The sequence below is a fragment of the Hylobates moloch genome, unplaced genomic scaffold, assembly GCF_009828535.3.
Source record: "Hylobates moloch isolate HMO894 unplaced genomic scaffold, HMol_V3 SCAFFOLD_14, whole genome shotgun sequence".
NCBI lineage: Eukaryota > Metazoa > Chordata > Mammalia > Primates > Hylobatidae > Hylobates > Hylobates moloch.
This window is the reverse complement of record NW_026652289.1, coordinates 101,338,794-101,362,004: the sequence shown is the minus strand read 5'-3', so window position 1 is coordinate 101,362,004 and position 23,211 is coordinate 101,338,794. Positions and strand designations below refer to the sequence as shown.

The 23,211-nt window shown below is 38.2% G+C and overlaps 1 protein-coding gene across 7 annotated transcripts in view; it reads right to left on the bottom strand.

The window, feature by feature from the left end:
- Positions 1-23,211, bottom strand: part of TCF12 (transcription factor 12) — a 372,383-nt gene that overhangs the window by 74,741 nt on the left and 274,431 nt on the right. For all 7 annotated transcript variants that reach the window (XM_032174711.2, XM_032174712.2, XM_032174715.2 and 4 more), the window contains 2 exons: positions 22,861-22,996; positions 17,335-17,387 (listed from right to left, as the gene is read on the bottom strand). In XM_032174711.2, coding sequence (XP_032030602.1) covers positions 17,335-17,387; positions 22,861-22,996 — 189 coding nt within the window. The remainder of the gene's footprint in view (positions 1-17,334; positions 17,388-22,860; positions 22,997-23,211) is intronic.

Sequence of the window (23,211 nt, the reverse complement as noted above, 5' to 3'; positions counted from 1 at the left end):
ATGACAAAGCAGTTTTCTTTGAAAAATTAAAGACGGGGGGCCCCTGTGCCCCTGAATCTCTTGGCTGTCCCTTTCTTTCCCCTTTCCTTCCCTACGTGAATTGCAGTTTGTCACTTCTCATTTACCACTTGAAGTAACACAGTAAGAGAATCATTAACTATGTTGCAACTTGATAATTTTCCTGCAGATGGCTCTATAATCACAGGACTGCCTAATGGTGTGTGTATGCACACATTAAAAAAAAGATGAGGATGCCCCCCAGGTTTTTAAATTCCTTAAGAAACCAGCACTTCTGAAGAGCTTTCAAGACTGACACAAGGCTTTGCACTATTGACTCGTTAGGCAATCTTAACAACAAAACAAAACTGTAGGCAAACAAAGCTATCATTTAAAATCATCTGTAAAGCTAAATAATTTTTGTGAACATGATGTCTTGGGTCAAATTAGCTGTCTCTTAAAGAAAGTGCCACCCGTTTTTTTGTTTCTTCTTTTGGCCCGTGCGATTTTTCTTTTTCCCTCTGAACTGGAAGACGTCAGATCCTTTCAATTTATGAGAAATGGAACAGCACCAAGATATTCTATTCCATTTTAAATTTATTTTTTAAAAGACCAGAAGTAACATCTGCATCTTAGCCCAGAACCATTTCAAGAATCTGCAATCCAAAGCTGTAAGTAACTTATACATCAAGTTATTTTTTGGTCCTCAATCTATATTTTTGTTTCAGTAAAAATTCTTCCTAGTGGTAGTAATTTTTAAATACTTCTTACCTCTAAATAAATATTGAGTCTACCAAAACATCCTGCCTCACATTTGTGATAATAAAGTAAAAAAGCAAAGTTAATTTTTGCTATATTCACTGGAAGAAATCATACAGATCTTGAATTTATGAAAAGACCTATCTGTTAAGAATGGTTTCTTATTACTAAATTCTGGTGACCATTCTCAACAAAAGCCAAAAAAATACTTCACTTTGAAAACACATCTAAGAAGAGTGAAATCAACAGGGAAAAAGATGGGAAATGGTGTCAGTCATACATTTTCAACAAAGAACAATGCAAAACAAGCAGTGTTTGACCAGTATTTGGTTATGCTTCACTATTCCTAACAATGACAAGTGTCCCTAAACAGACACCGGGAAACAGATACAAAACTTGGAAGAAATTTGTTAAGCTACTTGTTCTATGCAGCTGTAGCACATGTGGATGCAGTAGGGCAGAAGTATTCTCCCTATCATTCATTAGTATTCTGTGTAATATAAGATGGGCTACTTAGGGCCCAGAACACTGTGGAGTTATATCATGTAACGCGAAAGAGCACTAAACTGGGAGTCAGGAGACAGGGATCCAGGTTTCAGCTCTGCCTCTCAGGAGGCAAGAGAGCTTAGGGTAGGTCATTGACTCTCCCTGAGCCTAATTTTCCATTTCTGTAAAATGCAGGCATTAAATTAGGCCAAAGACTTCCTAGCCATTTCACCACTAATAAAACATTTTATTATGTACTCCACACCAAAACTCTGAATTCCTATTTTGAAAGATTTTTGTCTCTCAGACTCTTTTTTTAAAATTCCATTATGATAAATATTTTTCTCTCTTAAAAAGAAAAATCAAAGCAGGGTATGGTGGCTCATGCCTGTAATCCTACCACTTTGGGAGGCCAAGGTGGGAAGATCCCTTGAGCCCAGGAGCTTGAGACCAGCCTGGGCAACATGGCAAGACCCTGTCTCTACAAAAAGTTAAAAAATTTGCTGGGTGGTGTGCACCTGTAATCCCAGCTACCTAGGAGACTGAGGTGGGAGGATCGCTTCAGCCCAGGAGTTCACGCCTGCAGTGAGCTATGATTGTGCCACTGTACTCTAGCGAGGGTGACAGAGAGAGACTGTCTCTAGAAAAACAACAACAACAACAACAAATGAACAAAAGCAAAAAAGAAAACTCACAGCCATGTAACTGCAGTTCAGAACTTCAGATTAAAAGGTAAATGAAGCATTGCCATACTGAGCTGAAATAATTCCAGTGAAAGAAACCTGATGTTTAGTTACCATTTTATTTCGGTAAACTATAGAATACACAGAATTTGTTAGGTTTTTCTGATATATTTTGAATCTTGTTGTATTCAAGATTCAAGCTGTGATCCACTGGGATAGATGATACCAGGTGTCCACACCAATCTTAAATTGTGTGTGTGTGCGTGTGTGTGTGTGTGTGTGTCTCAAAGTCCTGCTTTGTTGCCTAGGCTGGAGTGCACTGGTGCAATCTTGGCTCACTGCAACCTCCACCTCCCGGGCTCAAGCCATTCTAATGCCTCAGCCTCCAGAGTAGCTGGGATTACAGGCGTGTGCTACCACACCCTGCTAAGTTTTGTATTTTTAGGAGAGACAGGGTTTCACCATGTTGGCCAGGTTGGTCTTGAACTCCTGGCCTCAAGCGATATGCCAGCCTCGGCCTCCCAAAGTGCTGAGATTACAAGCATGGGCCACCATGCCCAGCCTTAAATTGTATTTTTATAATCATACCTGCAAGAGGCATAATTAAAAGTCTAAAGCCTCACATGAAATGAAAGGCTGAACCAAAAAAGGAATCTGAAAACATAATTACAACTTCTCAGTTCTAAGACATGAGTCCAAAAGCTTTGTATTCTAATAACATTCATGCCAGCAAATGAAGTATCTAAACGGCTAGTTATATATAACTCCATTGCCTAGTAATATGTTCATTTAAAACCATCATCTTTCTTTTTTATTTTTATTTTTAAAGTATAATTGACACAAGGTCTCACTTTGTTGCCCAGCCTGGTCTTGAACTCTTGGGCTCAAGCAATCCTCCGACCTCCGCCTCCCAAAGTGCTGGGATTAGAAGCGTGGGCCACTGCTCCCTGCTCCCGGCCCTATCAACTTTATCTTGTACAAAATAGTAAAACAAAATAAAGAAAAGCAGTGACATCATACCGATAGATAACAACTCTTACATAACTTTGTCATTGTTTAATTTATTCAATAACAATTTTGGTTTCTTAATAATGTGCAAGTTAATCTACAAGTCAGATATTTTATGTTTAATATAGCATCACCTGGAAAACAAAACATTTATGGCTATGCCCTTCAAATAATACATAATTTCCTCCAGGGATGGCTTTGTTATAATTTTAGCAAGCAACACAGAGTTAAGGAGTCAGTATGGCAGCTCATCTTAAGTAAGTGGGCTGAGGCTCCTGCACTATTCTGTAATGAAGATGCAGTGCCCATCTATGACTCGTTTCTTTGCTCCTTTTGGCTGGAGAATTTAGTAGAGCAGTAAACAGGACTATTATACACAAATGTGGCTGTAATGAATATGTAGGTTGGAAAGTTTACAGGATAAAGTAAGGGGGTAAAGGATGAAGAACGGGTGGCAACACTACAGTAACTTTACAGGTGCGCGATCTTGAGGACACTTCCTTGCCATAACACTGGTGATTTCAGACTGAAATGGTTGTTACATAAAAAAGGTTCAAACTATATTACTGTTGTTAAAATGGGAATAAAGATTATATGAATATAAGAACACGATCTAATGCTAAGACCTCACATCGGAAAACAAATGCATGACTTCCTAGCTCTAATCTAATTCCCATCTAATAATCTAATTCCTACCTAATAATTCCTATCTAACCAAGGGGCACACTGTCCATGTAAATAGAAATAACTACAGTGTTCTTTGCTGCTGAAAAGACTTTTACTTTTCTGATGAAAAACTGGAGCTCTCTCTTTTCCTCCCTGAAAAATGTTTACAAAGTTTAAGCATGTTATATGTTTTATAATACAGTGAGTTAAAACATACAGTTACGTAGTTATCTTTCTCCTGAAGATAATTTACATTATCTAGTATGTAGCTTATACCTTCTCTGAGTCAGCCGAAGCATGGTCTAGAAAGAAGAGCTATGGCTGTATTGCTAATCATTTGCCTTTGTTCATTTATTCAACAAATAGTTACTAAGTATCTGTTATGCACCTCTGTGCTGCAGGTGCAATAAACAACATAAATAAAATCCTTGCTTTATTATGTTGCTCCTGATGATACAGATAAAGAATAAACGAATTAGGCCATATCAGATTGTATGAAGTACTGTAGAAAAAAATACATCAGGAAAAGAGTGAGGAGGTACTAGGGGTATGCCGCCCTTTTATATAGGATGGTCACAAAAGCTCTTCATTGACAGAGTGATACGAGATCAAAGAGAAAACTAGCCATTTGGATACTAGGGAAAGTGTGTTCCATGAAAGAGAACTGCAAATGCAAAGGCCCGGAGGTAGGAGTGTGCTTGACATCTTTAAGAAGCAGTAAAAAGGAGAGTACGGTTAGAGTGAAGTAAGAGAGGGGCAGAGGGGTAGAAGACGAAGTCTGAGAGGTGGCAGGTGTCTTGTAAACCACTTTAAAGATGTTGGTTTTACAATAAGGGAAGCTACTGGAGGATTTTAAGCAGAGGAGTATATGATCTGACCTAGATTTTAAAAGGATGTTCCTGTGTTTAAAAATAAAAAGAAAAACAAAATAAAACTGGGAGACCAGTTGTAAGGCTGTTGCCATAATTTAAGAAAGAGGTAAAGGTGGTTTAGACAAAGATGATAGCAACACAGGTGACCACAAATGGTTAAATTCTTGAAGAGAATTCTAGTAAGAGAAGTATTATGTAAGACTGTCCTCTGTCTCAAATTTATGTCAATGAAACCATAACTTATTTCCTTTAGAAAAATAATTCCTGTATTGTTGTTTTCCATACTTTCACGTGAGGACCATGGCCCTATATTTTTAATTAGGTCATCCTAAAACAATGTAGAATTAATGCTGATGGCTGAATTACCTGTAATTTTCCTGCTTTTTGTTTTGGTAAAATACTCCTATTTTGGTAACTAGGAATTAACTGCATAATTGAAGGGAGAAATCGGACATATAATTCAGTTTCTTATACAAAGAAGGCCAGTTAACATATTGAAGGTTTGAACAATCAGAGAATTAAGTTAAAAAGTACAGCTTAGAGCAGGAAGTCATTAACAGGTGATGTTTCCTATTATAGATACATAAAATAACGGCCTTGTAGTCCTTATTTTTATCCCTTTAATTCAAAAAGCATTTCCTAAATACTACATCATGTGCCTGGAGAACAACAATTATGCAACAAAAAACATTTTAGGCTGGCCGCAGTGACTCACGCCTGTAATCCCAGCACTTTGGGAGGCCAAGATGGGAGGATCACTTGGGGCCAGGAGTTTGAGACCAACCCTGGCAACACAGCAAAACCTCTTTTCTACAAAAAATAGAAAATGTAGCTGGGTGTAGAGGCATGTGCCTGTAGTCCCAGTTACTCAGGAGGCTGAGGTGGGAGGATTGCCTCTCTGCTTGAGCCCAGGAGTTTGAGGCACAGTGAGCTATGATGGCATCACTGTACTCCAGCCTGGGCCACAGACTGAATCCCTGTTTCAAAAGAAAAAAAAAATTTTTTTTTAAGTTCTTTCTTTCCAGGCTGGGTGCAGTGGCTCACGCATGTAATCCCAGCACTTTGGGAGGCCAAGGTGGGTGGATCGCTTGAGTCCAGGAGTTCGAGACCTGCCTGGGCAACAAGGCGAAACCCTGTTTCTACAAAAAATACAAAAATTAGCCAGTTGTGGTGGCACCTGCCTGTAGTTCCAGCTACTCAGTAGGCTGAGGTACGAGGATCACTTGAGCCCAGGAGGTGGAGGCTGCAGTGAGCCAAGATTATGCCACTGCACTCCAGCCTGGGTGACAGAGTGAGACTCTGTCTCAAAAAAAAAAAAAAGTTATTTTTGTCCAAAGAACAAGGTTATCTTCTGACTATAAGAATCTTAGCCAGGTGTGGTGGCTCACGACTGTAATCCCAGCACTTTGGGAGGCTGAGGCGGGTGGATCAAGAGGTCAGGAGTTCAAGACCAGCCTGGCCAAGATGGTGAAACCCCGTCTCTACTAGAAATACAAAAAAATTAGCCAGGTGTGGTGGCAGACGCCTGCAATCCCAGCTACTCGGGAGGCTGAGGCAGAGATCTGCTTGAATCCAGGAGGTGGAGGTTGCAGTGAGCCGAGAATGCACCACTGTACTCCAGTCTGGGCGACTGAGCAATACTCTGTCTTAAAAAACAAACAAACAAAAAGAATCTTGAAGTCAGGGTCCATATTTTATTCATATTTAAATCTCTAAAGTCTAAAATAGTTCTTCATTCACAATAAGGACTTAGTATATATTTGTCGATTTTGACAGCAGGGATTCATATTCTCCTCACTGGGAGTCTACTAGATGGAACCCACACTAGTAGCAAATAAGTTTTCTAATTCTCATTTAAGTTACTGATTTTTGAAATTTTAAAATATCTTTTGTATTACTGGAGAAGATACTGAAAATCATGATTTCAAATAATGATGAGTTTGACAGTTTAAAAAATTGTCAAGCTCAAGTCAGAAAACTTGAAGTTTTCTTAGTTCTTATTATTTTTGTTGGTTTTTTTTTTGAGACGTAGTTTTACTTCTGTTGCCCAGGCTGGAGTGCAATGGTGCGATCTTTATCTCGGCTCACTGCAACCTCCACCTCCTGGGTTCAAGTGTTTCTCCTGCCTCAGCCTCCCAAGTAGCTTGGATTACAAGTATGCCCCACCATGCCTGGCTAACTTTTGTATTTTTAGTAGAGATGGGGTTTCACCATGTTGGTTAGGCTGGCCTCGAACTCCTGACCTTAAGTGATCCGCCTGCCTTGGCCTCCCAAAATACTGGGATTACTACAGGCATAAGCCACCGTGCTGGGCCTATTTATTATTTATTATTAATACTAGCCTCATAAAAGCAAAAAAGGGAACTATTTAAGAACCATATAAAATTTACTTAGATTCATAGGGATTAACATTGAAAATATGAATGTTCTAGGGATGGAAGATATTCTTAATTTTCGTATGAAGGTTTTATGTTTAGACCAGAAACATGACACATGATTGAAAAGAATCGGTTTCACAGTCATACTTGGGTTGGAACCGATTCCCAAGCTGCCAGTAACTATCTTTAACTTTAGGTTCTTCTGTTTTTTTGTTTTCTTGGGGACAGGGTCTTGTTCTGTCACCCAGCTTGGAGGGTAGTGGCGTGATCACAGCTTAGTACAGCCTGAACCTCCCAGGCTTAAGCCATCCTTCCAACCTTAGCCTCCTGAGTACCTAGTACTACAGGCACACACCACCAAGACCAAATTTTTTTTTTCCTTTACTTTTTGTTTTTTTCTGTAGAGACAAGGTCTTGCCATGTTGCCTAGGCTGGTCTTGAACTTCTAGGCTCAAACACTCCTCCCATCTTGGCCTCCCAAACTGCTGGGCACTATGGCCCAGCTTTAGGTTCTATCACAAAGTTGGAACAGGAAAAAAAATGGTGATTGGCACAAATATATCTAAGTTTAAGTTAAAAATTTTAGTAGGACTGCTTATAAAAGTCAAATCATTTAAATACAAACTATTTGAATTTAAATCTAATTGTTTCAAATAAGCATTTATTAATACTTCTATACATGGGCTGCTTTTGATGTCCTGCATTATTATTACCTAACATGACACTTAAACCCTAGAAAAGTTATGACACTGTAGCACCCACTTATAAATTGAGGCATTACCATTATTCTAGCTAGGAACATTTTCGAGTAAGGCAAATAATGGTCCTGGAAAGTGTCTGTCAATACTATAAACTCTGGCCCAGTGCCCAGGGTCTTAAGGCACTAAAGAATACAAGGTAATGAGTCCAGGCGTGATGGTTTATGCCTGTAATCCCAGTACTTTGGGAGGCCGAGGCAGGCAGATCACTAGGTCAGAAGTTTGAGACCAGCCTGGCGAACACAGTGAAACCCCTTCTCTACTAAAAATACAAAAATTAGCCGGGCATGGTGGTGCACACCTGTACTCGGAAGGCTGAGGGAGGAAAATCACTTGAACCCGGGAGGTGGAGGATGCAGTGAGCTGAGATCGTGCCACTGCACTCCAGCCTGGGCAACAGAGTGAGACTGTCTCAGAAAAAAATAGAAAAAAAAAAAAAAAAAAAAAAGAATACAAGGTAGTGGATCTTAATAAAACCAAGGAACAGGCCTAAGAAGTATTTAATTTTATTTTTAACTCTTTAGGTCTGTTTTTCACTGGAACTACATTTACCTTTTCTTTAAATCTAGTGCAGGTTGGCAAACTTCTATTTTCATAAGTAAAGTTTTATTGGAATATAGCTATGCCCATGTATTATATATCATTTGTGGCTGCTCTTGTGCTACAACAGCAAAGTTTAGTAGCTGCATCAGAGACAACTGGCCCACAAAACCAAATATATCTACTACATACACCTTTATAGAAAGTTTGCTGACCCCTGGTCTAGTGCATTGAGGAAGAGTAGAAATTCAGGCTAAGATACAAGTTGGTTCTAAGCAAATTCGGCATAAAACATAACTTCTAGAACCAATTATTTTTGAAAACTGACAAAATATTGGCACATTACAGATACTGGATTAGGTATTAAACTATTATAGATAATAAAAAGACAAAACCTTTGAATGGTCAGTACTTTAAAATGTCTTTGAAATCTATTCAATGAATATAAACGAGAGTAATTAGAAACCATCCTGGGACTAGCAATATTTTTAAAATGCTTAGAACTTCAACTACAAATGTAGCTATACAGCACACATTACAGTCCTTGAAATAAGATATAAGTGCAACAAATAACTTTTCAAACAAAATCATTACAAAGGGAGCATTAGTGAAATTAAATTTCATGTAAGCAAATTACTTAGAATGTAAATGTCTTTCCTAACTTAGAAAGAAATCAAGAGCTCCAAGCATCCCTGGTGATAAAAATGTGAATTTCTTAATCTAATCCTTCTTTTTCATACTTGAAAAAAAAAATCCTTAATCATATCAGGTGAAAATTAAAACAAAAAAAATGTAATGGTTTTACTAACGCAGAACACCCTGAGAGTGGCCTTAAACTCTAAGGCATTTACATAATTCAACCATATATCCTTTAAAAACCATATGAGTTACAAACATGCACACATACTGGGCTTTATCCTACATCTGGTTTGTGAAGTCTCAAAGATCTTACCAGCAGCCAAAGAGTTCAATAAACCTTAAAAGCTACCTGTAAATGAAATGTAGCCATGTTCTTCTTTTAAAAGGAAGAGAGAAGTCAGAAAATAATAACAAGTATCACTGTATACAGCCATATCAACACAACTGGATCCACAGGACTCACTGACTGGTTACTTTTCCTTCTGCTTTTTGGTTTGAAATTACATCAAAGACACTACTGACTTCTCACAAAAATCAGCCTCTTAGAACCACACATTAAAGGCTATTAATTCTGACACTGTTCTTAACAGTGGTTACTGTCAGCATAAACAGTGGCTACTTACTAATGTATGAAAAAGATCTTTCACTTAATGACTAAACTGAATATAAGTTTGGAATGGATTATAGGATAATCCATTTATGTACTTTACATACAGTAAAGATTTTTCTGCTAGTCTGACCTATAAGGTCAGAGAATGAATAAGTCACTTTGGAAATTTTGTATCACAGTAGCCTTCAAATAGAGATACCTTATCTAACAGCCCGAAATAAGAAACTCTTAAGTACACACAGTTGTTGTGTGTTCTCTATGCTGTTTGCCCAAGGAACTAAGCAAATACCTATTCTAACTCATGTTCAAGATCTGGAGGGTTTACTCATGAAGTTCAGCAAAAGCTGGTACTTTATGTAAATACTATTTATTCCAGAATCAGTAGATTTCTTGCTAGTCTTAAGGGCCTTAGATAATTGTTTATTTTTATTTTTATTTTTTTTAAGACAGGGTCTCAGTCTGTCACCCAGGCTGGAGTGCAGTGGCGTGATCCCGGCTCACTGCAATCTCAACCTCTAGGGTTCAAGCAATGCTCTCTCAGAGTAGCTGGGACTACAGGCACACAACACCATGCCAGCTAATTTTTGTATTTCTTTATAGGGGCGGGGTTCCATTATGTTGGCTAGGCAGATCTCGAACTCCTGGGCTCAAGTGATCTGCCAGCCTTCACCTCCCAAAGTTTTGGGATTATAGGTGAGAGCCACTGCGCCTGGCTGGGCCGGATAATTGCCTATAAACACACTCTGTTATCTTGGCTTCCTAGTGACTTCCATAGGAGTCTACTCACAGAGTATTTTTCTTGCTGCTCATCTTACTATTTTCATGGATAAATTGGAGCTATCAGTTTCTCTATAGTTCTAACTCTTGACCTTTTTCTTACTGGTTCAGATGGCTAGCAAGCTCTTAAATCATAGTTTTATAATTATTCATTTCCACCCACCCCAGAAAGTTCTATTTGTCATCTCTTTCCTATTAAAAAAAAAAATCTTCAGTTTAGACACCCTCAGTATTTAGTATTTTTTTCCTTTTGAATATTCTTATTCTACTTAGTATGTATAGCAGCATGCTAGATTATTAGACATGGTCTAGTAGTCTTTATGGTTTGGGAATACCTCAGGATATTTCCAATTGTCTCAAAAGGTATCCCTACATTTTCAAATTTACGGTAACAAATGACTAAAAATTCACATTTTTTTTAAAAAGAGCCATTCCAAACAAAATGAAATTCCATAAAAATTTTAGGAGAAAGAAAGGCACCACTTTCTTACCTTTTTTTTCTTTTTTTTTTTTTTTTGAGACAGAGTCTTGGCTCTGTCACCCAGGCTGGAGTGCAGTGGTGAAATCACAGCTCACTGCAGCCTTGAACTCTTTCAGGAGTGTCAAGAGATACTCCTGCCTTAGCCTCTCAAGTAGGTGAGACTACAGGCACATGCCACCATATCTGGACAGTTTTTTTAAATGTGTGTGTGTGTGTGTGTGTGTGTGTGTAGACAAGGTCTCACTATGTGGCCTAGGCTGGTCTCAAACTCCTGGATTCAGGGGATACTCCTACCTTGGCCTCACAAAGTGCTGGGATTATGTGAGCCACTATGCCTGGCCTCATCACTTTCTAAATTATAGTCAATGACTAATTCAAGGGCCACTGAACTTTGTACCTGTCTGCATCAAACCAAGAAAAAGTAGAGTCTAAGCTGTTTTGATTCATGTCAGAAACAATAAAGTTCCTTATAGTGGTGGAGAAGAGTTAGCAAATTTTTATTTGGGGGCAGACTCTTCCTCTGTCACCCAGGCTGGAGTGCCGTGGAGTGAACATGGTGGGCTCCAGTGATCCTCCCACTTTAGCCTCCAAAGTAGATAGAACCACAGGGGGTGCCAATCACATCTGGCTAATTTTTTTGCAGTGACAGGGTCTCACTAGGTTGCTCAGGCTGGTCTTGAACTCTTGAGCTCAAGTGATCCTCCTGCCTTGGGACTACAGCCACCGTGCCCTGACAAAATATTTTTCTTGATGGGGTAAATTACACTTTGAGAGTTTAACCAAGAAATTATAGTAACAGCTTTTGTGGGAATATATACATACACACTTTAGTATGACACTTGATTAAGAAACAAATAATCATGTCATCAGGCTATATATGGGACTGCAAACAAGTTATATTCAAAACTTCTAAGACGTCATTTTGATGCAGTTAATATTTGATATGAAAAAGGTATTTTCAATTGCTATAGAACAAGAATACAACTTTAGGTATTTGGGTCTAGGAAGGCATTTCAGATCTCTCTAGGTATTTACTTACATTTTGGAAAGACTTGTTCTGATACATCTTGCTTCTTCAGAATTCTATTATCTACTGCAGCATATAAAAGAAAATGATCTATGTTTGGAAATACTAACACTAATTAAGAAATAAAGAATAAAGAGCAAACAAACTTTTCTGCATCTGAGAAATACTTCAGAGGGCCATAAAGATGTTCAACCAGTGATTTAAAAAAGGAAAAAAAAAGCGTCGGCTCCTGAGAGTTCAGAAAACAAAAATAATTAGAATGAATTATAGGGGCAGCCGGATTTGATTCAACAAGTTTTCCTTCCTTTTGTAGATTGTTTTTCTGCAAGTGAATTTCTAAACAACAACAGGAGCTGCTACAATTTACCATGCAGTCATTAGGTGCCAGGCACATACATTATATACACAGGTGGAGGTGATGTGAAAACTTTTTATTTCACTATAATACTTATCCTTTTTTATATACCTTCAAACTTTTTTTGTTTGCTCTTCATTTGGTAAAAATGAAATGCTAAACTTCTTTAAATTTCAGGCTGTAGTGGTATGAACTAGCTATAATAATGAAGGAACATTTACTGAGTATCTAGGATACACCACACTTATAGTAGGTAAATAATACTCTCACAATAACATCTGAGATAGGCATTATCATCCCCTTTTACAAATAGAAACTGGAGGTTCCGAGAACTCAACAGCAACTTCTCCAAGGTTATAAAATAAAAACTGAAAAGGGCAGGCTGGGTGTGGTGGCTGACACCTGTAATCCCAGCACTTTGGGAGGCTGAGGTAGGTGGATCACGAGGTCGGGAGATCACGACCATCCTGGCTATAGCGGTGAAACCCCATCTCTACTAAAAATACGAAAAATTAGCCGGGTGTGGTAGCGGACGCCTGTAGTCCCAGCTACTCGGGAGGCTGAGGCAGGAGAATGGCATGAACCTGGGAGGTGGAGCTTGCAGTGAGCTGAGATCGTGCCACTGCACTCCAGCCTGGGCGACAGAGCAAGACTCTGTCTCAAATAAAAAAAAAAAAAAAGCTGAGGGCAGATAAATAAAATCCATTATATGCTTAATTGGGAAGTCTGTGGTTTTCTACTACTGTAGGTCCTTAAACAACAAAGCCAAATAAAAGTAAATTTGATCAGTAAAAACATAATTGACAAAATAAATTTAAGTTTTAATTTAATATACTAAGCAAGATATTTTCTGAATAAACCAAGGTATTAAAGAATCAGATTTTAACACTCAAAAAGAAAATGGTGTTTGATATTAAGTTAGGTTGTAATCTTGGCCCTATGTGTGATTTCTGGCAAGTTAATTTACGTCTTTGAGTCTTAATTTTCTTATTTGTAAGTAGGGAGTATTAGCTATAGAGTTGTTTGGCAAAAGGTTGAAGATTAGGATATGGGTAATGGTTAACAAAGTTCCTCACACATGAAGTCTTGCACCACTAACAACACAGCGACACTGAGGCTGTAAAGGATGCTAACAAATATATTACAAATGTTTCCTTTTTTTCCCCCCACAAATTACCAGGAAAAAACCCTGCCCCAAATCCCCACCCAGAGATTCAAAATTCCCTTGAACTTTGCATCTTAGTAAAGATCTGATATAGATGAAAAACAGCTGATGTACATGCGAAGAACAAAGACAAGAGTTGGCAGTTAGAGAATGGGAGGGGACGTTTAAGAACCCTAAAAGGGAAGGAAAACACCCTGCAAAGCCAAAGTACCACCCATGCCTTTGGAAACTCCCAGATAAAACTTTAACAATTATAAATGCCTTCCATCATCTCTGGGCCAGAAGAGTTGAGGTGTTTATCCAGGGTAGACTGCTATGACAACTTCTCTCTTCTCCTATCTGTACTGATTTTATGTGTTCCCCCACTCAATCTACCTCTGGAGTAGAAGAGTGGGTTTGCTACAGGAAAATCACAAAGGTTGCAACTTGTATACAATCTAGTAATACTGTACTTGTAGATGTGACCTCAACACGTGTTTATTTTTTCACACCTCCAGGCCTTTTACCTGTCTAGTCCATTCTCTCCTTCTCTAACAGATGAGCTGCTATGCATCTTTCCAGACACAACTTAAATGTCAACTCTTCCTGAAGCCACTATAGTAGGGTTAGTTCTATCTACCCTATGTCACCAGAGCACTTGGTACGCACCCTTACTTGCTTCACTGCAATATAATTAATTCCCTGAATGCTTGTTTCTCATATAAGATAGTGAGGTCCTGGAAGACAATTATGGTGTTTGTATATGTTTGAATACAGCATTATTCTACTGTTGCTGCTACAAAAGTCCGCTTTTCCCAATCTTTAAATCTGTCTAGAAAAGCAAGTGGAGAATCTCATGTGCTTTAAAAACATCACTTCTTCATCAGGAGGAAGAAAACTATGCTCACTATTCTTTTTTGGTTATTTATTGAGCATATCAGTTTTAAAACCGTAAGTATGTAGCAATTTAGACCTGAAAGGAACTTCAAATTTCCCACTTCAAACATCTTAAGGGCTGACTAATCTAAGGCTATAGAGCCAATCAGTAACTGAGCTGGGCAGATTTGGGTAAACCATTCACTTAATGTTACTGACTATACTGCTCTAATGATATTTAATACAGCCTACTTAGACCTTCATCCACAAACAAAAGTTACTCTTCAGTTGTTCTGCAGAGAGGAACAGAGAAGCTGAGTTATGTACTTATGATACCTAAACATAAATCAGTTTACAAAAAAAGTCTCTAATCAATGCTACATGATCAAATTATACAGATTATCAATGCTTTGCATGCTAAGTAACACTGCCTATTATTTTTTTGTATCAGTATCAGCAATACTAACTTAGTCCTTTCACTGTTTCTTTAGAAAAAGTAACATATATTTTACAGATTAAAGATAGAATGAACAAGTAGCAAACTGATGAAATCCTGAATGTTACTGCCAAATTTCCAGTATGGTTTGGAAGGTATAATATTCAAATTATCATAAAATAAAATATACATAGTCAATTTTCATTTTTAATACTCCATTTTTCTTACAGTTTGCATGTCAAAAGTTTATAGTTTGCATATTTTTCAATAAAAGCTCTGAAATAGGAAATCACAACTTAAAATTCCATTTTAGATCCCGAGAAGGTAAACAGTATAACCTTAAGTGTTCTTAGGACATATTTTGTCATTATTTATTAAAGTATCTTCTTTTAAAATCTTTTCAGTTAATCCTAGAAGTGGGAAAAATATCTGCCTTTAAGGTTTTTCTGTTTTCTTTTTTAAACACCTGAGATTTCAGCCAGGTGTAGTGGCTCACACCTACAATCCCAGCACTTTGAGAGGCTGTGGCAGGAGAAGCACAGAGCCCAGGAGTTCGAGACCACCCTGGGCTGGAGAGATACCTCCTCGTCTCTACAAAAAAAACAACAAAAACAAGCCAGCCGTGGTGGCCGTCCCTGTAGTCCCCGCTACTTGGGAGGATGAGGTGGGAGGGTCGCTTGAGCCAGGGAGGTCAAGGCTGCAGTTTGCAGTGATTGTATCACTGCACTCCAGCCTGTGTGACAGAGTCAGATACTGCCTCAAAAAAAAACAAAATAAAACAAAAAGACCCTGAGGTTTCAATACAGCATTTTATCTAAAACATACTTTCAATTAATTAAAATGAATTTGTTATTTATACATCCTCAATAACATTTAATATATACTAATATAGCTAGTAAAATACAATATATAAGTAGGCTCGGCCTGCAAAATTTCCTAATGGTTTTCAAAGAAATCAAGGTTTCATCAGAATTCAGCGACTTGTTCCAGATACCTGAGACAATACAGAGAACTACCTACCTCCAAGTAATGAATGTTATTATGATTACAAATGTAAGAAATGCTGGTGACCTCCAGTGTCTACTCTCTTTCCAGGCTGTTCTGTCCATTTTGCCCACTGCTTTTAAAATCAAAGAACTATGGAACACTGAAAATACACTGTTTCTTAATGTCAGGTTAAGAAATGAGATGAATTTTTCATTCACTAATCTGTTTTTTTAACCTGTATCGTTCTACTAAATATTAATGTGTAATTTAACTTTTATTACTTTCATTGAATTATGGTAATAAATTACAAGAAAATTGCACTGTTACGTTTTAGCAGTACTGTCAGTTTTAATTCGGTTTCTGTTAATTTAACAGAAATCATCTGTTATACTGTTGAACCACCTACCCCTGCATAGCACACAACTGTTAAAATGTAAATTGCCCAACTATTTTTAGCTGCTGCTGAAAAAAATTCCTGTCTTCGGGAATAATGATTTGAGGCATTGTGTTCATTTTGTTTATCAAGCAGCTATTCAGTCTCTAGTGGGCCCAAGTGCTTATGCAAGCAAAAGCTTTTAAGAATGCCTGCAGCTGCAAGCCAACCTTCCAGGTAGGCTGCAGGTTCAGAGCACAGCTGCCCTAGGCGGCATAAAACTCAGATCCATCTGGAACTGAGTTACAAAGAGGATTTCAAATTCGACTTTTCATGTATCACACGGTAGAGAAGGCGGCGGAAGAACACAGAAAAGAAGGAAGGCAAACAACCAAAAAGATGGTATCTCTACTTTAGCCTTAATAAAAACTAAAAAGCTCAGACCCATGCTGCTCCTTCTAGATTACTACTTGCCAAGCCGGATATTCCATTCAGTCTATACTTCGATGAGCTGACTCATCTGGCAGCACCTGCGCCCATGTGTTAAGTACTGCCAAATAAAAGCCGAACATCCATTTACACAACAAAAAGATGTACCCTACAAGGCACTGGGGCCTCAATCCAACAGCCTCACTCCCCATTTCTTCTAAGCAAAGGGAGAAGAAAAAAAAACTTCCGTTTTTGCACCAGAGATTTAAAAATTGTAGGTAGATTTATGATGCAGGTTCCTTTACAAGTACTTTTACTCCTTTAAAGAATAAAGTATATTTAATAGCACACTCGCCCCTACAGTATTAGATTATCACGGCCATTAATGATTGTTCCACCAAACCTTTCCAACCTTCTTCATCAAAGCCCTTTATTCTCAAAGGATACATTTTTGAGCAAAGAGGGATCAACAAACTAGTTGCTTGAAAGCTTTCCTGATGCTAGGCTGAAGTTAGGAAAGGCTTAATGAAGGCTTTAAAACCCACAAGGGCTTCACAATGAACATCTGACTTGGTGATTTATGCATATTAATAACCTCAGTCCTACTGAGGCAAGCTGAGCCAAACATGTACTCCGAATCTTAATGTCTTTAGCTCCATTGGGATTATTACAAATGTAAATTTCTAAGATTTTCAGCTATTAATCTCTGTCTGTCCTCCTGTTCAGCAACATAATGACTAATTAAACATCAAAAGACCTGTATAGGAGATCATCTTTGACAGCTACCGGCCTAGTCCTCTTCCCAAGAGGGGAATTCAAATGACAGGGACAAGGAGTAAGAGCGTATGAGTAAGCTACAAATCACTGCAGAGAAATCTAAAAACCAAACATTAAATGTGGATTTACCTCAATCAATGATTTTGTTAAGCACTGAACAATTACTATGTAAAGTATGCCCACTGGCATCAATCGAACGTACCCTTGTAGCAAGGTAATACTGAACACTTGAAAGCAGTTTGTTTACCATCAAGTTAAAAAAAGATAGGTACTTACAGAAGAAGGCAAACCAGGAGGCACCTTTCTGACTTTTTTTGCTTGCAAGGGATCTGCAAATGGAAAACAATACATTTCATCAGCATATTACACTGGAAAAAAATCAAGACTTCAAATTAACAGAATAACTTTTCCCCTAGTGCCTTTCTTGTTTTCCAATATTTGGGAGTAAGCAGCAAAATACAGCAATGAGGGCCTCGCTCCTTTTAACTAGTCCCAGTGAAAAACAGGTTCTCCTAAAAAAGTGATACATTCTGAAAATACATATCCCATAAATTTGGGAAGATGACAGCAAATGAACCAATACAAGAAAGAAAACAATAAACTAGTATGAGGGAAGGGAATGAACATTTCCTAAGAAACTGTTCTGCCGGATTTGGTGGCTCAGGCCGGTAATCCCAGCACTTTGGGAAGCCAAGGTGGGCGGATCACCTGAGGTCAGGAGTTTGAAACCAGCCTGGCCAACATGGTGAAACCCATCTCTACTAAAAATACAAAAAAATTAACTGGCCATGGTGGCGGGTGCCTGTAATCCCAGCTACTTGGGAGGTTGAGGCAGGAGAATCACTTGAACCGGGGAGACGGAGGTTGCAGTGAGCCACGATGGCACTATTGCACTCCAGCCTGGGTAACAAGAGAGAGCCTCTGTCTCAAAAAAAAAAAAAAAAAAAAAAAAAGAAGCTGTTCTGTGCCAGGTACTATACTAGGTACTTTACAGTTCCATTTGCAGAGGGGCACTTAGTATAATAGGTCATGTTGATAATATGACTCCTTTAGCAGAGTCATATTTAGTGATTGCATCACATTGAAAATTAGGCTTAAAAGCATATTTTAAAAACTGAGAGCTAATGCTATGCTTGCTATCCTACAGTTTTTTAAAAATTTGAAATAAAGAAATAAAATTAAGGTTATAATGTCAATATATGATACATAAACTATTAAATATAGGCATTGACAAATGCAATATCATTCAGTATTAGACACATTTACTTTTAACATTATGTTGCTATAACCACAACTACAGCATTAATTATTGTACAATTTGTCCTTGAATGTTTATATTTCCAGGAAATAACTTGACAGAGAAGGTATATTTCTTTCTTAGAATTCATCATTATAAATGAAAACATGAGTATTTCATATGTTAACCAGTCTCACTTGATGAGTTGATTTTACTTATACGTAAAATATAAAACTTCTTCATCTTATTTACTGTAAAATAAAGTGATAAACACAGCGTTCCAGGTTTACACAAAAAATGGATCAAGTTCAGGATTTTCTGAGGGGCTCATTATTAGGAAGAGAGAACACATGAGGAAGCTGATGTAAAGTGTAATACTTTTGAAAACTGTAAAAATGGGAATTAAACAATCACAGCACAATCATTCCTCAGTACCAGTGGGATTGGTTCCAGGATCCCTGAGGATACAAAAATCCACAGATGCTCAAGTCCTTTAAATAAAATGGTGTAGTATTTGCATATAACCTATGCACATCCTCTTATATACTTTAAATTATCTCTACATTATTATGTATAATACCTAACACTATGAAAATGCTATGTAAATAGTTATACTATATTGTTCAGGGAATAATAACAAGAAAAAATAAGTCTATACATGTTCAGTACAGATGCAATCACCCATTAAAATTTTTTTTTTTTCTATCTGTGGTTGGCTGAATCCACAGATGAGAAACCCATGGACGTAGAGGTGGCCTCAAGTGATTCTCTGCCCTTGGCCTCCCGAAGTGCTGGGATTATATTTTCCTGGTCCATAAGTGACACTACACAGTAAAACACGCAGTTTAACCCATTTGTTTCTCAGAGACAGGATCTTACTCTGTTGGCCAGGCTGGAGTGCAGTGGGATGAGCACAGCTCACTGCAGCCTTGAATTCCTGGGCTCAAGCAATTCCCCTGCCCTGGTCTCCTGAGTAGCTAGACTACAGGTGTCTGCCACCACATCCAGCTAATTAAAACAAAATTTTTTTTTTGTAGAGAGGTGTTTTACTATGTTGCCCAGGCTGGTTTTGAACTCCTGGCCTCAAGTGATCATCTCGCCCTGGCCTCCAGAAATGCTGGGATTATAGGCATGAGCCACCATGCCCGGCCCCAGTTTAACCCATTTAACTCTGGGCTGGGAATTCTCTACAGTGAATATCCCAGGAGGCTGCAAAGTTAAAAAGGCAACTTTATATGTAGCATATGAAGAAAACTGTACACAACATCAAAGGGGGAAGCATTCATTTCCTACCCCAAGAGGCAAGCCTATATTTCCTTGAAACAGAAGTGCCAAAGATGAACAGCATCTGGCACACTCTATATTTGTAAAACCCCAACTACTCACAACTAATACAGCATTCCCTTGAACAAAAGCCATACTCCTTGCACGAAAACAGTCAACTGAACTGCCCCTACCAGTTTAGAGCCTATCATTCTACTTAGAGGTCATTATTAGTAAAAGATTAGTTCAGGCCAGTTTTTCTGCTGCCATGTGAAAAGAAATTTTTCTTTTGTATGTGGTTACCCACCACTATACAATCAAATACAAAATGTCTGATTTAAAATCATGAGAGTCTGGGATTCACCGATCACTTCTGGGAGGTTGCAAAATATAACAGCTAAGAGATGGCTGCGTGTGGTGGCTCATGCCTGTAATCCTAGCATTTTGGGAGGCCAAGGCAGGCGGATCACTTGAGGTCAGGACTTTGAGACCAGCCTGGCCAACATGGTGAAACCCCTTCCCTACTAAAAATGCAAAAATTAGCCAGGCACAGTGGCGTGTGCCTGTAATCTCAGCTACCCAGGAGGCTGCGGCAGGAGAATCACTTGAGCCCAGGAGGCAGAGGTTGCAGTGAGCCGAGATCATGCCACTGTACTCCAGCCTGGGGGACAAGAGCGAAACTGTCTCAAAAAAGAAAAACACATAAACAGAATAGAACAAAATAAAAAGAGAGTAAGCTGGCTGGCTTCTAATTCCAGCTCCATCATATAGCAGCTAGTTACTTAACCCTCTTTGAGCTTCAGTTACCTCCATGTAAAAAGGGGGTAACACATCCTTTTGTGTGTTTCATGTATTGTGATAATACATGAAGGACGCTTAGGGGAGTGCCTAACATGAGTATGAGACTTAACAAATTTTAGCCATTATGATTAGGTTTCCATTAAAATGTGGGGAAAAATGATTATAAATTGGGTAATCAGATACTGTTATGCAGCATGTTGATTTCCTAAAGCATCTAAATAGTTTGTGAAGATGCTGAGGTTGATGCAGATCATCTCAAGAGTCCTTCTAAACACTGAGATTTTATCAATAACTGCAATGCTAAGAAACAGCAGCTAACAATGAGAAACAGCCATAAAGAATGTAGTAAGAACCCACTAAATGACATTGACACAGGAAATGGGTGCACCTCCCTGAGCATCAAGAGAACTACCATATCCCAACTCAGCCTTGGCCAAATTATTTAGCTTCTCTGGGTCTTGGTTCCTCATTTGTAACATGAAGTTAACATTACAACCTCACAGAGGTTTTGTGAAAATGTAGTGTGTACAGCAACGCTCCTGGCATGCAGGAGACAATCAATAGTGTCTATCATCATAATCAAAATTAAAATGAAGAAGATACAAGTTTTAATTTATAGAAAACCTGAATTTTAAGTCTGGATTTTTCTGAAATTTACTCCCCTCTGTCCTAGTTATTTCAATAATTAATTTTCCCCCGAACTTAATAGTGTATTAGCTTGTACTAAGTGCTTTTTGTCACAGTATATACTCATATAGCATACTAACAAGTTATTTTTCTAGAGTAACACTGACACATCTAGACTCCAATCAATGTTCTTATTCTGACTAACTCATTAAGTAGGAAACAAGATTGGAGATGGAAAAATGCATTTACAATTTATCCTTTCTTTAATAACAAAAAGTGTACTGGTCTAAATCACCTGGGCTGACTTAATAGTACACATACTAAATCATCCATGATACTGAGAAGTGGATACATCTAATCAGAGTTCTCTGTGCTGAATATGATGATCTATCATAGTGCCCTTTTATACCCACAAGCAGACCCTAGAACCCAGAGACCAGGAATATTTCACCAAAACACAGGTTAATAGAAAGTAGATACATAAATACGAAGCAGTCAACAAATGCCTGTGCAATAAAAAAATGTGACATAATCTTTTGGTGGACTATATATTAGAAGCTGGCCCACTTTTAATTTAAAAATGCTTTGCAGCTTTAAATTTCTTGTTTAAAAGGTATTTGGTAGAAATCACCGGAAATTCCGACATTTAAACACAGTTTGGATAAAGCATCAGAGAATACCTAAGGCTTCTTGTATGCAGCAACACAGAACCGACTGGCCTGGTTAGGCTATGTGTAAGACATAAAAGAAGGCAGCTAATGAAAAAATAATGGGGTTTGAATACTTCATATGAACAAAGTTTCCTTTTGCAATAACGTTTCAGAACTAGATGGGGTGACAGCGGCACAATGTAGTGAATGTAGTATATGCTACTCAACTGTACAACTTAATATGGTAAATTTTACCTCAATTAAAAACAAAGTGGAGTGCAGAAGCAAGTAATATGCAAAAGACAATGGACCTGGAGTTAGAAAATCTTAAAATTTTATCCTAAGTACTAATTATATGAATGTGCCTGCCCTCCCTTTGGACCCTCAGTTTTTATGTTAAATCTATTTATAGCAACTGACTAGCAGGATTGGTGAACTGATGAGATGAGAATGTATATAAAACCACCTTGCAAATTTTGTTATATCATTTATAGTAAACAATAAGTTATTAACATTAGAACATGAAATTCTAATTACAAGAAGGAAAACTAGTTAAGTCTCATTTTTCACTACTTAGTTGCTCATATGAGGACCAAGCAAGAGTATCACACTGGCTGTTTGAAACTTGTTAAAATTATGGCTTACAAATTGAACAGTCATCCAAAATTATACATGGCCAAACCTTTCATTAAAAACTTATAATGTATTTGTAAAAGTAAGAATTTTGATAATTTCATTTATTAAATATCTAATGGATGTATTAGTTTTATGCAAATAAGCCCTGACATCAACGTGATACCCAAGACTCCAACTCTCTTCTAATTAAAAACACAGACAGGGCTGGGCACGGTGGTTCACACCTGTAATCCCAGCACTCTGGGAGGCTGAGGTGGGCAGATCACTTGAGATCAGGAGTTCAACAGCAGCCTGGGCAACGTGGCAAAACCCTGTCTCTACAAAAAATAAAAAACTAGCCAGGCACAGTGGCACGTGCCTGTAGTCTCAGCTACTTGCGAGGCTGAGGTAGGAGGATGGCTTGAGCACAGGAGGTTGAGACTGCAGTAGGCCGAGATTGTGCTGTTGCATTCCTGCATGGGTAACAGAGTGAGACGCTGTCTTAAACAAACAGGAAAGAAAAAAAAAGCACAGCCAGAAGTACAGACTATGGGAGGAAAAAACAACAACAACATTTGTGGGATGGGATTTGTTGTGTGATACACTCACCAAGTGCTGCAGAGTCATGGAGTGGTCTCCTCCTGGAACTTGTAGCAGAGAATGAATAGTATGCTGTCCCAGGTTTTCCTGAAGAAGACAGCTGTGCTGGGCTCCCAAGCCCCAGATCTTGTCTCAGAAGACTAGACTATAAAATAAGGCCAAGGAAACAAGTTATTTTCCTGCTGACACTGACCCAAACCGGAAAATTTCATCACTTCTGAATTATTTATAACTTCAGTAATGTCTTAACTTAGAAGACACCCAGTAAGTACGTTTTGAATTCAATTAGACCACTGCTTTCAGCCCATAACTACTTTCTCTTTTTTTCTCCACCCTCACACTGTCTGCCCTTTTTTCTTT